The sequence below is a fragment of the Rosa chinensis genome, chromosome 1 (assembly GCF_002994745.2).
Source record: "Rosa chinensis cultivar Old Blush chromosome 1, RchiOBHm-V2, whole genome shotgun sequence".
Lineage (NCBI taxonomy): Eukaryota > Viridiplantae > Streptophyta > Magnoliopsida > Rosales > Rosaceae > Rosa > Rosa chinensis.
This window is the reverse complement of record NC_037088.1, coordinates 36824198-36839906: the sequence shown is the minus strand read 5'-3', so window position 1 is coordinate 36839906 and position 15709 is coordinate 36824198. Positions and strand designations below refer to the sequence as shown.

Here is a 15709-nt window from a genome sequence, read left to right as displayed (position 1 = left end):
GCCAACAGCCTTGCCACTGCGCCAAGTTGGCTTGTAGTGAAATTAACAGACTCTCAATTACTTATATTGATTTTCATATACAGAAATTAAAAAATATATATAAAACTCAGTGGGGCACGGGACCCACTGGGTCCCCACGTGGCTCCGCCCCTGCACGTAGACCTTTTCTGTAACTAAACAATAAAAAATAAGAGAAGAAAAACTGTAGAAGACCGAATAAGTAACATAAGATGGACAAATCCAACCCAACGAATACATGAAGTGAAATTCTTAAAAGGATGAAAGGTTAATTTACCAAAGATAAAAACCAAAAAAAAAAAAAACTCGTAATTCAGTCGAGTAAAATTAGAGTTTCTTTATAAGCGTGGACCTCCATGTATATGTAGGTAATGTAGCCATAAAAACCCGGTTTAACTCTAGTTATTGCCTCAGCTTCTTGCGATATAGGATCAAATAAAACCAAAGTTTGGAATTCTTTTTCATCCAGCCTTACAATATAAACTCCATCTGTTGTAAAGCTCAATGGCCATGCCATACGTCCATATGCTGGATAAAGTCTCACTTGCGGTAGAAGAATCGTGCGAATCATTTTCCATGTTTCCAGTCCCATAACCCAGATGTCACAGTAAGAAACATGCCTTACAAGATTATCCTCATCTTCTCTCAAGTGTATCAAAGAAAGGGATTTCTCAAACACTTGGATACTAACAGAACCAATCCCTCCGACTAGTTTCTCAGGGAGTTCCATCTTTTGGAAAACCTCATTGTCCATATCAAAAGAAAGTATGAAAGATCTTGCAGAGTTTTTCTCCTTTACCATCCAGTACACAACTCCATTGACATGTATTGCAGATTTGTTTAGGTATGTAGAGTAGGACCAAATGGGGAGAACTGCACCAAGTTCTCTCCATGAATTCAATCTAAGGGAGTAGACCTCAACTTTGTACATAATTTCCCCATGTACAATCTTCACAACTTTATAGTCGTTTTTCTGACGGTGAAATCCAAACCCGAGACTGACATTAATACCCACATTTTGGTAAAGACCTTGTGGAAGTCTCTTGATTTTTCTGTTCGATGGATTCCACATATACATGGAACTGTTCAAAGGCCCATATGCATGGTTAGCACAGATGCACAGCAATCCATTGCACGAACCATAAACAAAGAAGTCATTGAAACCGAGATACATCTCGCAACTTGGAAGATCTAAGTCCATATACTTGACAAATGTTTTTGCACAAAAGAGTGACTTTGCACTACCAGTCTGGACAAGTAAATAGTCACAAGAACTATCCATATCATGTCTTTCAAGATGGTTGTTTATGAAATTTGGACTGGTAATTAATGAGTTCCAAGATTTGCAAACACATCTGAATCTCAGTAAAGATTTCACTGATAATCTTGTGAGGATTTCAAACATAATTTCCTCGGGTATGAATTTGAACAATTCTGCATCCCTTCGTGTGCCTTGCTCCATAGTTGACATGTTATACACGAAAAATCTATGTAGAACAGCTGATGATCTCGGAAAAAATACAACTTAATTGAGACAATGTAAGTACTTATTGCAGATAAATTAACTCACCTTAAGAGAAGCTGATGAATTGAAGCACATTCAAATTCTTCGCTGCTGTCTATGGAGGATGAGACAGCACATAAGCAGCGCATCAGAATGAATATCATTATAACAGATTAAGATCGAGGTATTAGCGCATCAGAATGAATATCATAGAGGAGCGGAGAGTACTCGTGCTCTACTAGGAAGACTAGAATTCTAGTCAATGTGCGACAATCAATACTACGATTACTTAGCCACCAAGTAAGATCTTGTTATAGTATACATATTCTACTTGTTATAGCCACCAAGTAGATATAACAGTACTAAACCCTAGGTCAAGGTAACGGTGTTTTTCTTTTTTTTCTTTTTTGTGAAAATAGATCAAATCTCTCTTATATTATTTTAACTTTTAACTAGACACCGATTTTTTTTTTTTTTTCTATCAGGACAGACTTATGATAAGGTATGACGTAATCATTTTTCAAAGCTCTAATTTCGTGAACCAAACAAATACTTTAAGTGAAAAGATGAATCTTTTTTAAATTTTGATCAAGTCTAAAACGAAAAACTTAATAAAATCGGTACATAGATGGTAAACTATATTGGCTTTGGGTTTGGGGTTTCCGAGCAAACGCCAGCGATCACTTTCGCCCAAATCATCAGTGCGGTGCCAATTTCCGAACCCTTCCAACTTTGCAAAACAAGCTAACCACCTGGTTAATTAAAGGCCAAACTAGCTACATAAATTTAATTTCCTTTTTTTTTGTTCTAGAATATTTTAAAATATTAGTTTGTAGAACTTTCCTCCTCTACCAATAACTCTATAGTCTATCCTTGATATTCTATCAACTCTTATCCTTGATATCATATGTCAAACTTGGTCGTATTTAACGCGTTATTAATGACGTAATCAGTGCGTACCCTCGTCTTTCTTGTTCCAATCGAAACCCAGTTTAATTCTTAATCCTCTTCCTCCCTCCCATCCATCTCTCTTTTTCTCTCAAAACTCAATTCGATTCCCATTCTACCCCTGCCCTCTCCTCCAAATTCCAAATCCGACCGCCACCGCCACCGCCACCGCCACCATGTACAGCAATATGCTGGTGAACTGCTCCAACTGCCACACCCCGCTCCAGCTTCCGTCGGGCGCTCAGTCGATCCGCTGCGCCCTCTGCCAGGCCGTCACCCTAATCGCGGACCCACGCTCCCTACACTCACTTCCCTCCTCCCACGCGCTCCCACCTCCCTCTCCTTACGGCCACGCGCCTCCCCCTCCTCCCTCGCCCTACAACCAAGCGCCGCCGGGCCCTCCGCCGAGCGTGCACGGCCGGAAGAAGGCGGTGATCTGCGGGATATCGTATAAATACTCGAGGCATGAGCTCAAGGGTTGCATCAATGACGCCAAATGCATGCGGTATCTCCTCATCAACAAGTTCAAGTTTCCCGACGAATCCATTGTCATGCTCACTGGTATGGATCATGTTGCACATTGCTTGTTATATATGATTGTTATATTCAAGTTATATATTCATATATAAGTGTTATATTGGACTCTTTAGATCATAAAGGTTGAGACTTTTGAGAAATGGAGCTGTTTGAAGCATTTGGGGTAGTTTTTTTATGAGGAAGTTTAAATGAGAAATGCAGTTGGATATAAATGTTGTATATAGGAAAGCGAATCGGTTATTTATAGGAGAAGATAAGAGTAGGAGTGTGATGAAATTTTTGGGTGATTTTCATCATATTTGGTAAGGTAATTACCGATGCCTAAATGTAGCTGACTACTGGTCATGATGGCTTGATTCAACCATGATTTTATACTTTTATGTCGTCTTTGAGGAAAATTAAAATACATCAGGTGATGGAAGTTTAACAGTTGCATCTTCCAGCTTGTTAAGCATATTTTGCATGACTTGATGATTAGATCAGGAATGGGGGGTTTTTAGGCTTTTGGGACTCTTTATGAATTTCATATCTGAGCTTAACACTAAATAGGAAGCTTACAGTGAAGGGTGGTCGGGCGGATGTAGAAACTTTATTGGCGAGCAATATGTAAATTCCATTGAAACTGCAGGGCCGCAGGGGTTGGTACCTTTTTTTTTTTTTTTTTTAGAGTAGTTGTATCTGGGTCTGGGGACTGCCTGACTTCTTAGTTCCAATTTTGTTCTGTTATGTTGAACTTCTACTCCCTTGTGAGGGCAATGGTTGTTTCATGAACAAGACAAGGGAATGGTTAAGCGTTGCGTGCTATTGCAACAAATTTATTGGCTTAATGCTCTCCTGCAAGGTAACTACTTGAAAAACTAGAGCTGGCCTAGTTTAAGTCAAGGCTCGTAAGCACACAGCTTCAGTACTTTCAGGATGATATTGCATCCCTTGGTTATTGTCATTTGTAGTTGCAAGTACTTTAATCACGATAATTAATTTTGTCTTGTTCTTCAATCTGTCATCATCAGGAGTTGACAAAAAGGGCTAACTTTTGTTGTGTCATTTCTTTCAAAATATGCCTTCACCTGGAAACAGAGAAGCTTCTTAATAACCTTTCCCCTTCTAGTATGAAATTATCCTTTTCTAGTAACCAAATGACACAGAAAAATTATATACCCATCTCAAAGCAAATGCTTGCGAATTTGTCTTGATGCAAATCATTTGGCAAATACGAAGCGAAAGTAAATAGCCTTTGGCAAATTGTATTTTGTATTCTTATTTTTTAACATGTATACTGTTAATTCTTTACATATTTTGTACTGCAGAAGAAGAAACTCACCCAGCTAAGATTCCAAATAAATACAACATTAGAATGGCATTACATTGGCTTGTACAAGGATGCCAACCAGGTGACTCCCTTGTGTTTCACTACTCTGGTCATGGTTCACGGCAGAGGGCTTATCATGATGATGAAGTTGATGGATATGATGAAACCCTTTGTCCCCTTGACTTCGAAACCCAGGGTATGATTGTCGATGATGAGATAAATGCAACAATTGTTAAGCCCCTTCCACATGGAGTCAAGCTTCATGCAATTATAGACTCCTGTCATAGTGGCACTGTACTGGATTTGCCATTCCTTTGCAGAATGGACAGGTTAGTGGGTGTAATATGAAGTTATGCATGTCTTGCTTCGCTTTCTATGTCTACCTATAGTCCTCTTCTAAAATAAGATTTGTATATGTGGATATCCCTTGTTGATTTAGGGGTGGAAAATATGTATGGGAGGATCATCGCCCTCGATCAGGCATGTGGAAAGGAACAAGTGGTGGAGAAGCTATATCTATCAGTGGTTGTGATGACGATCAAACCTCTGCTGATACATCAGTAAGTTTGACACGGAAAAAAAATGTCTCGAGTTCAGTAATGTTTATAGCTTCAATTTCCACACATATGATTGATACTTTTTGGGGTACAGGCTCTATCCAAGATCACATCAACCGGTGCCATGACTTTCTGCTTCATCCAAGCAATCGAGCGTGGACAGGCAGCCACATATGGGAGCATACTCAATTCTATGCGTAATACCATTCGAAGTACGGGTTCTAGCGGCGGTGGTGGTGGTAGTGCTGCTGCTTCTCTCCTTGGTGGTAGTGGAGGTGCTGTTACATCGCTTGTCAGCATGCTTCTAACAGGCGGAAGTGTTGGTGGTAGTGGAGGGCTAAGACAGGTATTGGCTTGCACGACATTCTTTGTATTGGTATTGAAAGTTCAATGATAGTTGTCGTTATATCACTATAGGCTTTCTGTATGAAAACAAGCTTCATCTGCACAGGAGTCTCATTAGTTTATAAGCATCCGGTTAAATTAAATTCTCATATATTTATTTTTCCTTAACATTGCAATTTATTGTCATTGATGTGCCGTTTCGTTTTGCTTGTTACAGGAGCCTCAATTAACTGCCTGTGAGCCGTTCGATGTGTACACGAAACCTTTCGTCCTATGATCTTTTATCTGTCTACACATATCAACACTTCATGTATTTTAGTCTAGATATTTGTGAAACAACTTGATGGGTAATGAATATATTAAACATTCTTTTATGTTTCCTATCGATAGGATACCCTTGTTTGCACTGCTCCTTACCTTTGGTATAGCTGTCCTCTGTTCCTAGGATGTTTATGGTGAAACAGGATATGCATCTGAAATCCCCAGTATATGAAATTGTGAAGTACCTTCTTTACGCGTTACTCTTCTGGTCTTAACAAAATGATAACGTGGAGCTGACGGGGAACAGGCGCTTATACAAAGAAGAGCTTGAATGAAAATCCATGAAAACGGAAATTACAGTGTCTACTTATAAATGAAATGATTCTTTGAACGTCTGAATAAAATGAGACGAGTGGAAGACTCTGTTCATGACCAATTCACATCCGACACTAGCGTTGTTGTCTAAAATATAACCAAATATTAGTCGCAACTCTCGTAAGAAATAAGTAGATTGAGGAGCATTATTGCAGACATTATATGGACACTAAACAAGTCCACATGAAAAGAACAGGGAGATTAAAAAATGATGCTCAATTGAACCTTCCATAACTGCAGTAATGTTTTAATAAATAACATTGAAACATGGAGAATGCCAACTACAAACCCCATACATAAATTTCCGACCACCCACCTGGAAAAATATTTTTTGCAAATTCATTACGCGCCCTAAGAGCACTGGCCCCATGAATTTTTTTTCTTTCTTTCCTAAGGATTACAATGAGCATCACTATGTCTAAAGAAATTTCTCTAGTGTCCTTGATTTGAGAGGATCTGGAGGCCGGAAATTCTCCAACCGCAAGTTGGAGGATGTACGAATCTCATTGAGAACACTCTCTCCTTTCTCTGATTTGATAATCTCCAAGATATTGCCGAGAACATTGCCTGCAAGCCCAACTTCCAGAAGTCGTCCTGGCTCCTCTCCACCTTCACGTATTAATTGCCCAATTTGATTCAACGAAACTACATTTTCTAAAATGCCTTTGGCAAATATCCGGGCAAGAAACTCTGGTGCTCTAGGGGCATCATTCACGGCATCCTCCAAGGTGGAGAGAACATTTTCAAACCTGGGCAGAGGAAGAAAAAGTTAAACAAAAGAAAAAATCTGATAATAAATAAGGCCATATATTTCAATTAACAGTGAAAAAGTAAACTTGATCGGCCAAAGAAAAAAAGGGAAAAAGAACTTTCCCCTACCCTTTGATGAGCTGGGACTGACTCAAAGTTCCATCCTGGGACTTGGTAAGATTAACTAGAAGCTTTGCGAAGAGATCTCTCTCTCCGTCCTTCCTCTCAAAAGAGTCTGTGACCCAAAGAGATATCATTGTTGGATGGAAGCTTGGTGAGTTCAAGTCTTTGATGCATAGAACAACTTCCTTCTCGTCTCGGGCACTAAAACATTACACCAAAAAACTGATTATTAAGACTGAGCATATAGGAAGCTCCAACGCATCAACAATCTCAAGTGACCAGAAGAAGTACCCGAGAGTGTCCAAAACATATTGCTTCTACAAATTTTGCCACATAATTATGCAAAAATAAATAAATAACTTCTTTTTTGGATGATAATAATACAACATAAAAAATACACATCAGAATCCAGATCATACATAAATATAAGCAGTTAACCAAATCAGCCTAAAGCAAAAAAAAAAAAAAAAGGAAAGAAAGATTCAATTGAAATTACTACCTATGAGTTTAATTCAAGCTCAGAGGATTCTTAAAGTACTGTAGTGTCAACCAAGTTTCAGTTCACTTTTTATCGGTTTCAATGCTTAATGTAATTTAAACTACTAATGCTTCAGTCATAAGTTTTAAAATTAAAAAAAAAACAAAGATATTAAAAAATATAAATGTTGATAATATAAAAATAGTGTAAAAAAAAGAAGCCTCTATTTAGCTTCTACTCCATGTTCTTAGAGAAATACTGCTTTCTTGAAACAGAAAATAAATTAATGAGACAAAACCATATTTGCATTAAAATGGGAATAAACAGGCCAACATAATGCATTAATATGATGAACACCCACCCTACAAATGTCATACTGACATCTAGTGGGCAGACCAAATCAAGTTCATCAATCAAACCCAAAGAGAAATGCTCAGCAATGCTGTTTTCAATTACTAATGTACTCAAATGTTTTCAATTACTAATGTACTCAAAGAAAACTCTTGTTTATGAATCCAACAAACAAGGAAGAACATGTACATACAAAAAAAAAAAACAGTAGTATTTTTTGATACAAGGAATACAGGTACATACGAAAAAAACAATAGTGTTATGATTCTCTTTCACCATATAAACCTTCAAGGGTTAGACTGTGAGTGCTACAATGATCCGAATTTCCTTATTTCAAGATTTAGAGAGAGAAAAAAAAACTAAATCTTAATAGTAGCAAGTATGCTGCTCAACTGTTAGCGTGACAACTAAAACATGACAAAATGCATACCAAGAAGCCCACTACGAAAAGATCTTGCAGTAACATTCCCTATTAAGGTAGGGGGGAAACAAAAAAAACAAAAAAACTAAATCTTAATAGTAGCAAGCATGCTGCTCAACTGTTAGCGTGACAACTAAAACATGACAAACTGCATACCAAGATGCAGAGGAATTGGTTGTGAGGAGAAATTTCAGTGTGGATAGAAATCATAGCTATTATGGCCCCTATAGCTCTCTTTCCCTTGTTCAGCTTTTATTTTGGCCAACAGGAAATTATGAACATGAGACCTGTATTCTTACTTCCCTCATCAAATGTCTGACGGACCCTGTATTATAATTCCATCTAATATTTGACAGTAACACAGGTTGCGACTCCAATATATCAGTTACGGAAGTCATTCTGGTGGGGTAACAATCAACATTGACCATGTGGTAGTCTAACAAAACCCTTGTGGTTTGTAGAACATGCTAATTCTTCACATCTCTTCACTAACAAGAGTTATAGCTGCTGCTCTTAACGGAACCAAGGAGATACTTTTAAGTTATTTGCATTGTCTGCAAAATATATGACAATTTCTTTGGGAAAAATGAATGAAGAATATCGAACCAAGAGTTGACAAGGAGTGCAAACCAGAAGGGAATTATTAGACATTTTTAAACCACAGCGGCATATTGAGTGTCACCCCAACCACAGGACACTAAACCTTAAACTTGTAGCCTACACACAAGACAAGCAATAACCAAAAGAAAATAAAAGTCGTGTATCTAAACTACCTTGACTCATATTCATTCATTAAGTTATGTAGTTGCTTTTCCTTTCTATCTTTTGACTAAAGATAAGAATTGGATTAAGTTGCACCCAAAACAAAAAGTCTCGACCAAATTTCTTTGATTGAAGTTAACTGTGTTGCCTAACCATAGACCCAAATCCTATCCATTCCCATAGGGCATAACACACATGCGCTACAGCTCTTCCACTAAATAAAAATGATTTCTAGCACCTAAGAATTATCACATCAAAGTTATCCCCTAAGAAGTATCACATCAAAGTTATCACCTAAGAAGTATCACATCAAAGATAGCACCTAAGGACCAAGAAAGTAATACAATTGCGTGATGACAATAAGCATGCAAGGGATGACAACATACCTGTAAAATTCCTTAATTGCTCCCAACGACATATCTCTAAGACGTTCTTCCGACTTTTCTGAAGGAACATTTTGAGTTAAAGCTGCCCCCTGTGTACGTGTGGATGGTGTAGTCAGAGATCTTTCGAAACTACGATCTGAACTCCTTGGGTCCCTACCACCAAAATTTATATTACGCTCTGGGGCACTTGACTGATCATAAGCAGCTGGACCTCCAAATCTATCGGGCAGCACAAATCTCGGCATTAGATCCTCCCTAGGGTTGTAAGTTCCCCGCTCTGAGAGGGAACTAAAACCATTCAAACCAGCTGTCATCCTCCTGGAGTCTCCAGGATTAGGAGATATCTCAGGGAGAGCAGCTGACATTGAAGGTGGTCCTCTGACAGACATTCCTCTGGCAAGACCACCCTGGGGACCCAAAGTAATGGAATCATCACCCATAGGTCTTTGTGTCAAGGCTGACAAGGTCCTACCCTCATAAGAATGTCTTTCATCTACACGGACATCTGCACGGGCATCCTGACTTCCAAAACCACGAGCCGGAGTGGGCATCCCACGGAAACCACCCATTTGTGCATTTGATGGAGATAACATAGTCGACCCTCTTGGACTAAATTCCATGGGGGGGCCCTTCTAGCTGATGGATTCATACCTGGACCACGGCCCAGCCTACTAGCTTGTGCCTGTCGCTCTTGTGCAGCATCTCTGTGCACTTCCTCGATTTTTTTTGGTCCTTCAACTTTCCTCCTCTGCTGCCATTTATTCTTGCGCAGATCAATTGTATCCTTCAACATGAACCTAACCCTAGAAGATAGTTTCATGTTATTCGATAGATTTTTCATCCTCTCAAAATATGCATCCATGTGCTCCTTGGCTTTCGGATGATCAATCATCTCCCCAATTGTGCTCATTAGTTTGCACAAAGCTTCAATATCTTCCTCATCTGGAGTCTGCTGCTGACCTAACAACTTTTTAATGCACTCATGCATTATTCTCTCGGTCAACATTTTCTTCTTGTATAACTCCCCAATTAATCTAATGTTACCCAACATTCGTCTCCGTGCTTTAATTCTTTTCTCTTCTCTTTCTTCTTCAGACTGTTTCACTTCACCCTCCTCATCAGCCTTATTGGCTTCCTCTTGCTCTCTCTCTCCCCTCTCAAATTCCTCCTGACACTTGTTCAAAAGCAACCTCTTAAAGGTTATCTTTTCATTGTCTTCACTGAAATCAGGCAACTCCGCGGCAAGATAAAAACAGAAGTTTGCATACATCTCACAGAAAGTAGGCTCCATTAAAGCCTTATCAAAGATTTGAGAGATTACCCCGGTCAGTGTTGTGGCATTATCAATATTAACAACTTTTACTTGCTCAAACAGTCTTTCAAAATTCTGGGGAGTCAGCTTGTTTAATATAGCCTTCAACTGCCTTTGCTTGGCCTGTTCTTCATCACTCACTTTACCTACTTCATACTTCCTCTCAGCTTTGTGCATCACCTGTAATGGAGTCTGAGGTGAAGGCATCAACCCCTTTGGTTGAAAATTTGTAGCTCTCTGCCACCTGTCAGCATCAGGATTATTTCTTTGCATCCCTCCCTGAGAACCTGCAATTGGCCCAGGTAGGATCCCTCTAACATGCTGAGCTTGTCCCCGTGGACCTGGACTTCTCAGAACACCAAAATTTCCTTGGACAGGGCGGAAATTGGAATTACTGCCTTTGTTCCATCTATCATCTTCATTCAATCCACTTCCACGTCGATCAAGTCTTCCTGCCCCTCCTGGCCTGTCAATAATTCTTCCAGGACTTGGGATTGAATCATAATCGACAGAAGCAGAAGCATTCACATTGACATTCAAGATTTCTGACATATCAGACGTAATCTCAAAACCCTCTGGTAGGTCAGAAAACTGCATTGAAAATTTCAGAAGAAAATCTCTGGAATACTTCTTTGCCCCATGTCCACTCCCATCTATGTCACCACGGGCCTGTTCTCCACTATCTGAGGTTTCCAGTTTCGGTGTAGAGATGTCAGCAGCATCTTCCCAATCATCGGGCTCAGCTTTACTCGGTGCACCTTCATCTCTGACTGCAGAAACTTGCTGAGTAGAATCAGCAGCTTCCTGCTTTGATAATATGCTAGTAGAAGTGCTCTCAGCACTCTCAGAAGATGCTACATCTTTCTTGTCTTCAGGGTTCTTATAAGCCCCATATAAATCAGAGGTTACCCCAGCAGCATCAGCCTTAGAAAGAATTTCTTTTCTTTTCTTCTTCCCCCCTTTTGCAATAGTACTCTTAGTTCTACTCAGTTCGGGAAGGGGTTTATCCTTGGAACCTGACACTGTAAGTGAATCACCACCACTAACAATATTCTCAATATTTCCCCCACCAACAGTATTATCCACACTTTCCCCTTCATGCTTTGAAGTAGTACCTGAAAATTCTGTGGATTGAAAAGGAGCAGAGGGCTGATCTGGTCTACTAGGTTTTGAGGAAGCTACTTCATTATTACCCATGCTATCACTTCTGCTTGAAGAGGCATCCATCCCATCTAATTCTGAATTGCTCCTGACATGTTGATCTTTGCCTCCTTGTGCAGTTTCAGAAGTTCCAATAACATTGCCTTCAGTGGTTTCCTTTGCGACAGAGTGCTCTGCTGCTTTGTTAACAGATTCCAGACTTTTCACAGAGGTAGATTCTGAAGAAATACTAGGACTATTAGCATCTTGTTTGTATCCTTCAGGCAAATTTTCTTCCGACTGTTTTTCTGCTCCCACCAATTCCTCTTTCCCTCGTTCATCCAGCAGTGAAGAATTCCCTGTTTGACTTTGATGAACAACATCAGCAGTATTGACAGAAACCCCAGTACTGATTTCAGAAGAGGAGGAGTTGGCGCCTTCTCGAACTGCTTCAGCCTTTGAGTCAGAAACAACAGCAGTGGCCGAACTAACATTTGATAGTGATTCCCTGGCCAATTCTGGCACAGATTCAATACTTTCTGGAACAGGAGCTGTATTACCCTCTACAGGTTCAGAAGGACCAATACTAGATGATATGGCATGTTCTGAAGCCCGAGAAGGAAGGCTTGATGTAGTACTAGATTGCCCAACGACCTGTGTCAAAATGCAAGCAGACAAAAAAATTTCAAACAGTTAGATATTTACATCGTTTTTGTAAAAACCATCAAAATTAAAAGACAAGACAGAAAGTGATCTGCCCACCAAGTATTAAAAAAAGTACCTGATGCTGTGGTTGAACATTCCCTTTCTTGCCTGGTTTCTTCTGCTGATCTTTAATTGAGTTTGACCGACTAAGGGATTCCTTTTTTCTGACTTCAGTGGCGGTTACAACTGGTACAGACTCCTCAGCTGGGGAAACTGAAGTAGAGGATAAAGAACTTGAAACTTGGCTTTCAACAGAGGGAGATGAGATAACTGATGCCGGCACACCTGCAGATACTTTTACCACTACTGGCAATGATTTGTTAACTGATGGATCACTGCCAGGAAACCTTTGAGGATGAGATGAGATAACTTCTCCAGCTGGCCTTGAAGGCTTTGAGAATTCACTTTTTTCAACAGAAGCTGTGCTGTTTGGCGATGAGTCGACAGCTGGTTTAACAGTAACAGGAATAGCTGCGGATGGAACAGAGGCAATTTTATTATGTACATCCCGTGCATGTTCCAGGTTAGGTGGGTGAGTTGAAGGATTCATGAAAGGCATACTTTGGGGTGGACCCTGGCTCACTGGGTAGCTAAATCGTGGTGCTTGTGAATTGGGTGGCATGTGACTACTTGTTAAAGGATGCGAATTCGGAGATGAAAAAAACAGGGGATTAGGATTGTAAGAATTGGTATAATAGCTTGTAGGATGAGAACTCGCAAACGAAGGCATGGGCTGGGATTGAGAAACATTAGGGTGAGTCCTGGCGGCTGATGAGCCACCATCTGGATATGAATCTGCCCGTTTATCAAGCCTCAACTCTTCATGTGTATCTGGATGTGTAATCTTGACAGGAGTTTTACGAGGGCCTGCAAACTTTCCACCTTGCTGTTGGGGGTATTGTGCACCTATACCAATCCCCAAGTTGTTCAACTGAGGCAGCTGAGGACCCATTTGAGGGGTAAAACCCAGGCTCTGGCCCTGATGCATAATTCCAGGAGGCTGCATGGGATGGGGTTGTAAACCTGAAACGAACATTGACTGCTGTACTTGAGAGCTACCTATTGGTAGTGGAATTGGCACAGGCATTTGGAGTGAATTGGCAGTCATACCCTGTGACTGAATCTGCTGGTTGGGGCCACCAAACTGCAGAGAAACCTGTGGCTGATGAAATGGCATTGGCATAGAGATCCCAGGAATTGGAGGACCAGAAGGTTTCTGAGTTTGGCTAGCAGGGGGTGTAGGTGAGACTTGCACTTCCTTTTTGGCCTTGGGTTGCAGATGAGCCTCAGCAGCACTAGATTGGTCGACAGAAGGTTGATCTTTCCTTGGTAGCTGCTGCTTAGGAACAGAAGGGGTCGGCAATGACGGTGCAGGTCTAAAGGACTCATGCCGTGCCTGCATGTTTAACAATGACATGATCATTTTGCCATAACTTTGAAACAGAAAAAGAAAAAAGATAATAGAATATCAGCCCAGACACAAATACTGCTTCAGTTACTCAGTGGCAATTAAGTAACACGAGAAAATTGAAGTACAAACACAGGCAATCACACACTATGCATAACATAATAAAAAAAAAATTACAAAACAAAAACACACTTTAATATTATTTGCAAAGGATAAAAGGAATGCATGAGTCTGAGTAATGCACTGAATCATATTTCATAAAGTATCATGTGAAATTGAACCATCAGATGTGAGCTTTTAACAGATGGATGACCTGATCGCGCTTCTGCTCATCCAAATTTGGGGGAGCCGAGCTGGTTCGAGCAGGAATCTACAAGCACAAATGAAAATTCAAAAGTTTAAAAAACATAGATTGAATTGTTCAGCACTGAAAGACAGAAAACTAGACAATTGGTATCAAGTGTTCAAAATAAGATTACCTGCATCCCATTCATCAAACCAGGACTTATGGACCCGAACTGAAAGGAAAATCCCTTAGACGCATCTCCTGGGACTGAACCATTGGAATATAAGATTAAGAACATTAACAGCTGCATCCTACCAATATTTCATCTTTTCAAAGTGTTTCTTGTGTGTGAAGTGTATTACTATACTGTTCATTTGATAAACCAATGTTGACAGAATCTAAAATTTCCATAATCCCCTTATTTTAACATATGTGAAAATATGCCAAGCCTTCCCAACATCAATGACATGAAAATCCAGCAGTCCACAGTATTAACTTACCCTTCACAGGAGTATTGGGCCCTCTTGAGTCAGAATTCACCGAGGCAGACTGAGAAGCTGGAGCCTTCGGAACAGCTCGAGAGCTTCTCTGTGCAACTGATGGTTCTGTTTGCTTGGGAGCTGTGCCTGTAACAGTTGTCTCCGAGGCTCCTATATTAAGACATAACAAAACGAACAAAATGCTTAGAAACGAAAATCAAACCAAATGGGAAAGCACATTGTAAAAGAGAACTTATTGCCTTAAATTCTCAAATCCCTTCAACCAGCTATACAAACTTATAAAGCATTATCACACAAACAGGCAGACTGATAAGAAAGTACATAACTTGGACACTATAACATCCGTACCGTGAAATTGCGGCTGTACATGGGCGCCATTCGGTACGCCACCACGCGGTGCAGAAGCACTTCCAGGATCCGAGGGATTTACAGTGGCTACATTCCCCCTAGGTTGCCCTCCTTGTGCATTGTTGTTAGACTTCTTGAAGCTGAAAATTCATCATAAAACCATCACAACATGATTCCCAACAACCACATAATTCAGCAAGAAAACACAAAAAAATAAAATTCTCAGTCCTCAAATCGCAGTCGAAACTCGAAAGCAATTCAATTGAATTGCACCATCCAACAAAAGCAAAAACAAAAACAAAACAAAAAACAAAACTTTAACGAAACAAACCCTAAAAAAAAAAATAGAAAAAAGCACAAGGACACGGACCTGCGGTTGGAGGAGATGGAAGGGGCGGGCCCAGCGGCACCGGCGCCCTTAGGGTAAGCGGGTGAGTATCCCCTGTTCTGCTGATTGGAGCTCGCGGATCGCCCTGTTCTACGATACTGCGTCTCGTTCTTATCCGACCTTGATTGATTGAAGGACATAAATCCCTACCCTGTAATTCCCAGTTTTCTCCTTCAAAATTTTCTGACCTCTGCCAACAACAAAACCACACACAGATCCGCCAACCGCCACAAACACCAAATCAATCAAAACTACAAACCCTAACGAAACCAAAACGGAAAAAAGCACGTATGATAAGTGAGAAACAGAGCGATTCGAGAGCTCGATTAGTGTACCTGCGGAGTGAGAGTGGGAGAAAAAATTAGGGTTTTATTGGGGAACCATGGGAGAGGGGAAACGCAGAGAGTGATGGGAAAAGTTAAACAGAGAGAGAGAGAGAAAGCAGAGATATGGGGAAGTTTTGGTAAGAAGGAGAGAGAGAGAGAGAAGGGAGAGAG

The 15709-nt window shown here is 40.3% G+C and overlaps 3 protein-coding genes across 3 annotated transcripts; 1 reads left to right on the top strand and 2 right to left on the bottom strand.

Moving 5' to 3' along the window:
- Positions 1 to 331: 331 nt before the first annotated feature.
- LOC112166007 (F-box/kelch-repeat protein At3g23880) lies at positions 332 to 1300 on the bottom strand. Its single transcript, XM_024302756.1, has one exon. The coding sequence runs from the start codon at positions 1298 to 1300 to the stop codon at positions 332 to 334; it is 969 nt and encodes a 322-aa protein (XP_024158524.1).
- A 1150-nt stretch (positions 1301 to 2450) lies between these two features.
- Positions 2451 to 5634, top strand: LOC112196591 (metacaspase-1). Its single transcript, XM_024336984.2, has 5 exons — positions 2451 to 3031; positions 4315 to 4645; positions 4756 to 4876; positions 4968 to 5219; positions 5436 to 5634. The coding sequence occupies exons 1-5, from the start codon at positions 2647 to 2649 to the stop codon at positions 5493 to 5495; spliced, it is 1149 nt and encodes a 382-aa protein (XP_024192752.1). The 5' UTR covers positions 2451 to 2646; the 3' UTR covers positions 5496 to 5634.
- Positions 5635 to 6055: 421 nt separating this feature from the next.
- Positions 6056 to 15709, bottom strand: LOC112196589 (eukaryotic translation initiation factor 4G). Its single transcript, XM_024336973.1, is given in 11 exon segments — positions 6056 to 6603; positions 6734 to 6928; positions 9126 to 9748; positions 9751 to 12231; positions 12359 to 13678; positions 14004 to 14060; positions 14170 to 14243; positions 14477 to 14626; positions 14825 to 14964; positions 15195 to 15402; positions 15548 to 15709. Coding segments are annotated over 10 exon segments (5529 nt in total). The 5' UTR covers positions 15353 to 15402; positions 15548 to 15709; the 3' UTR covers positions 6056 to 6272.

What these genes read in the sequence shown, in the direction of transcription:
- LOC112166007 (XM_024302756.1), bottom strand. Translation starts at nt 1,300, where the DNA reads ATGGATAGTTCTTGTGACTATTTACTTGTCCAGACTGGTAGTGCAAAG.
- LOC112196591 (XM_024336984.2), top strand. Translation starts at nt 2,647, where the DNA reads ATGTACAGCAATATGCTGGTGAACTGCTCCAACTGCCACACCCCGCTC. An exon ending in TTCCTTTGCAGAATGGACAG is followed by an intron (nt 4,646 to 4,755) that starts GTTAGTGGGTGT and finishes TTGTTGATTTAG; the next exon opens with GGGTGGAAAATATGTATGGG. An exon ending in AAACCTCTGCTGATACATCA is followed by an intron (nt 4,877 to 4,967) that starts GTAAGTTTGACA and finishes TTTGGGGTACAG; the next exon opens with GCTCTATCCAAGATCACATC.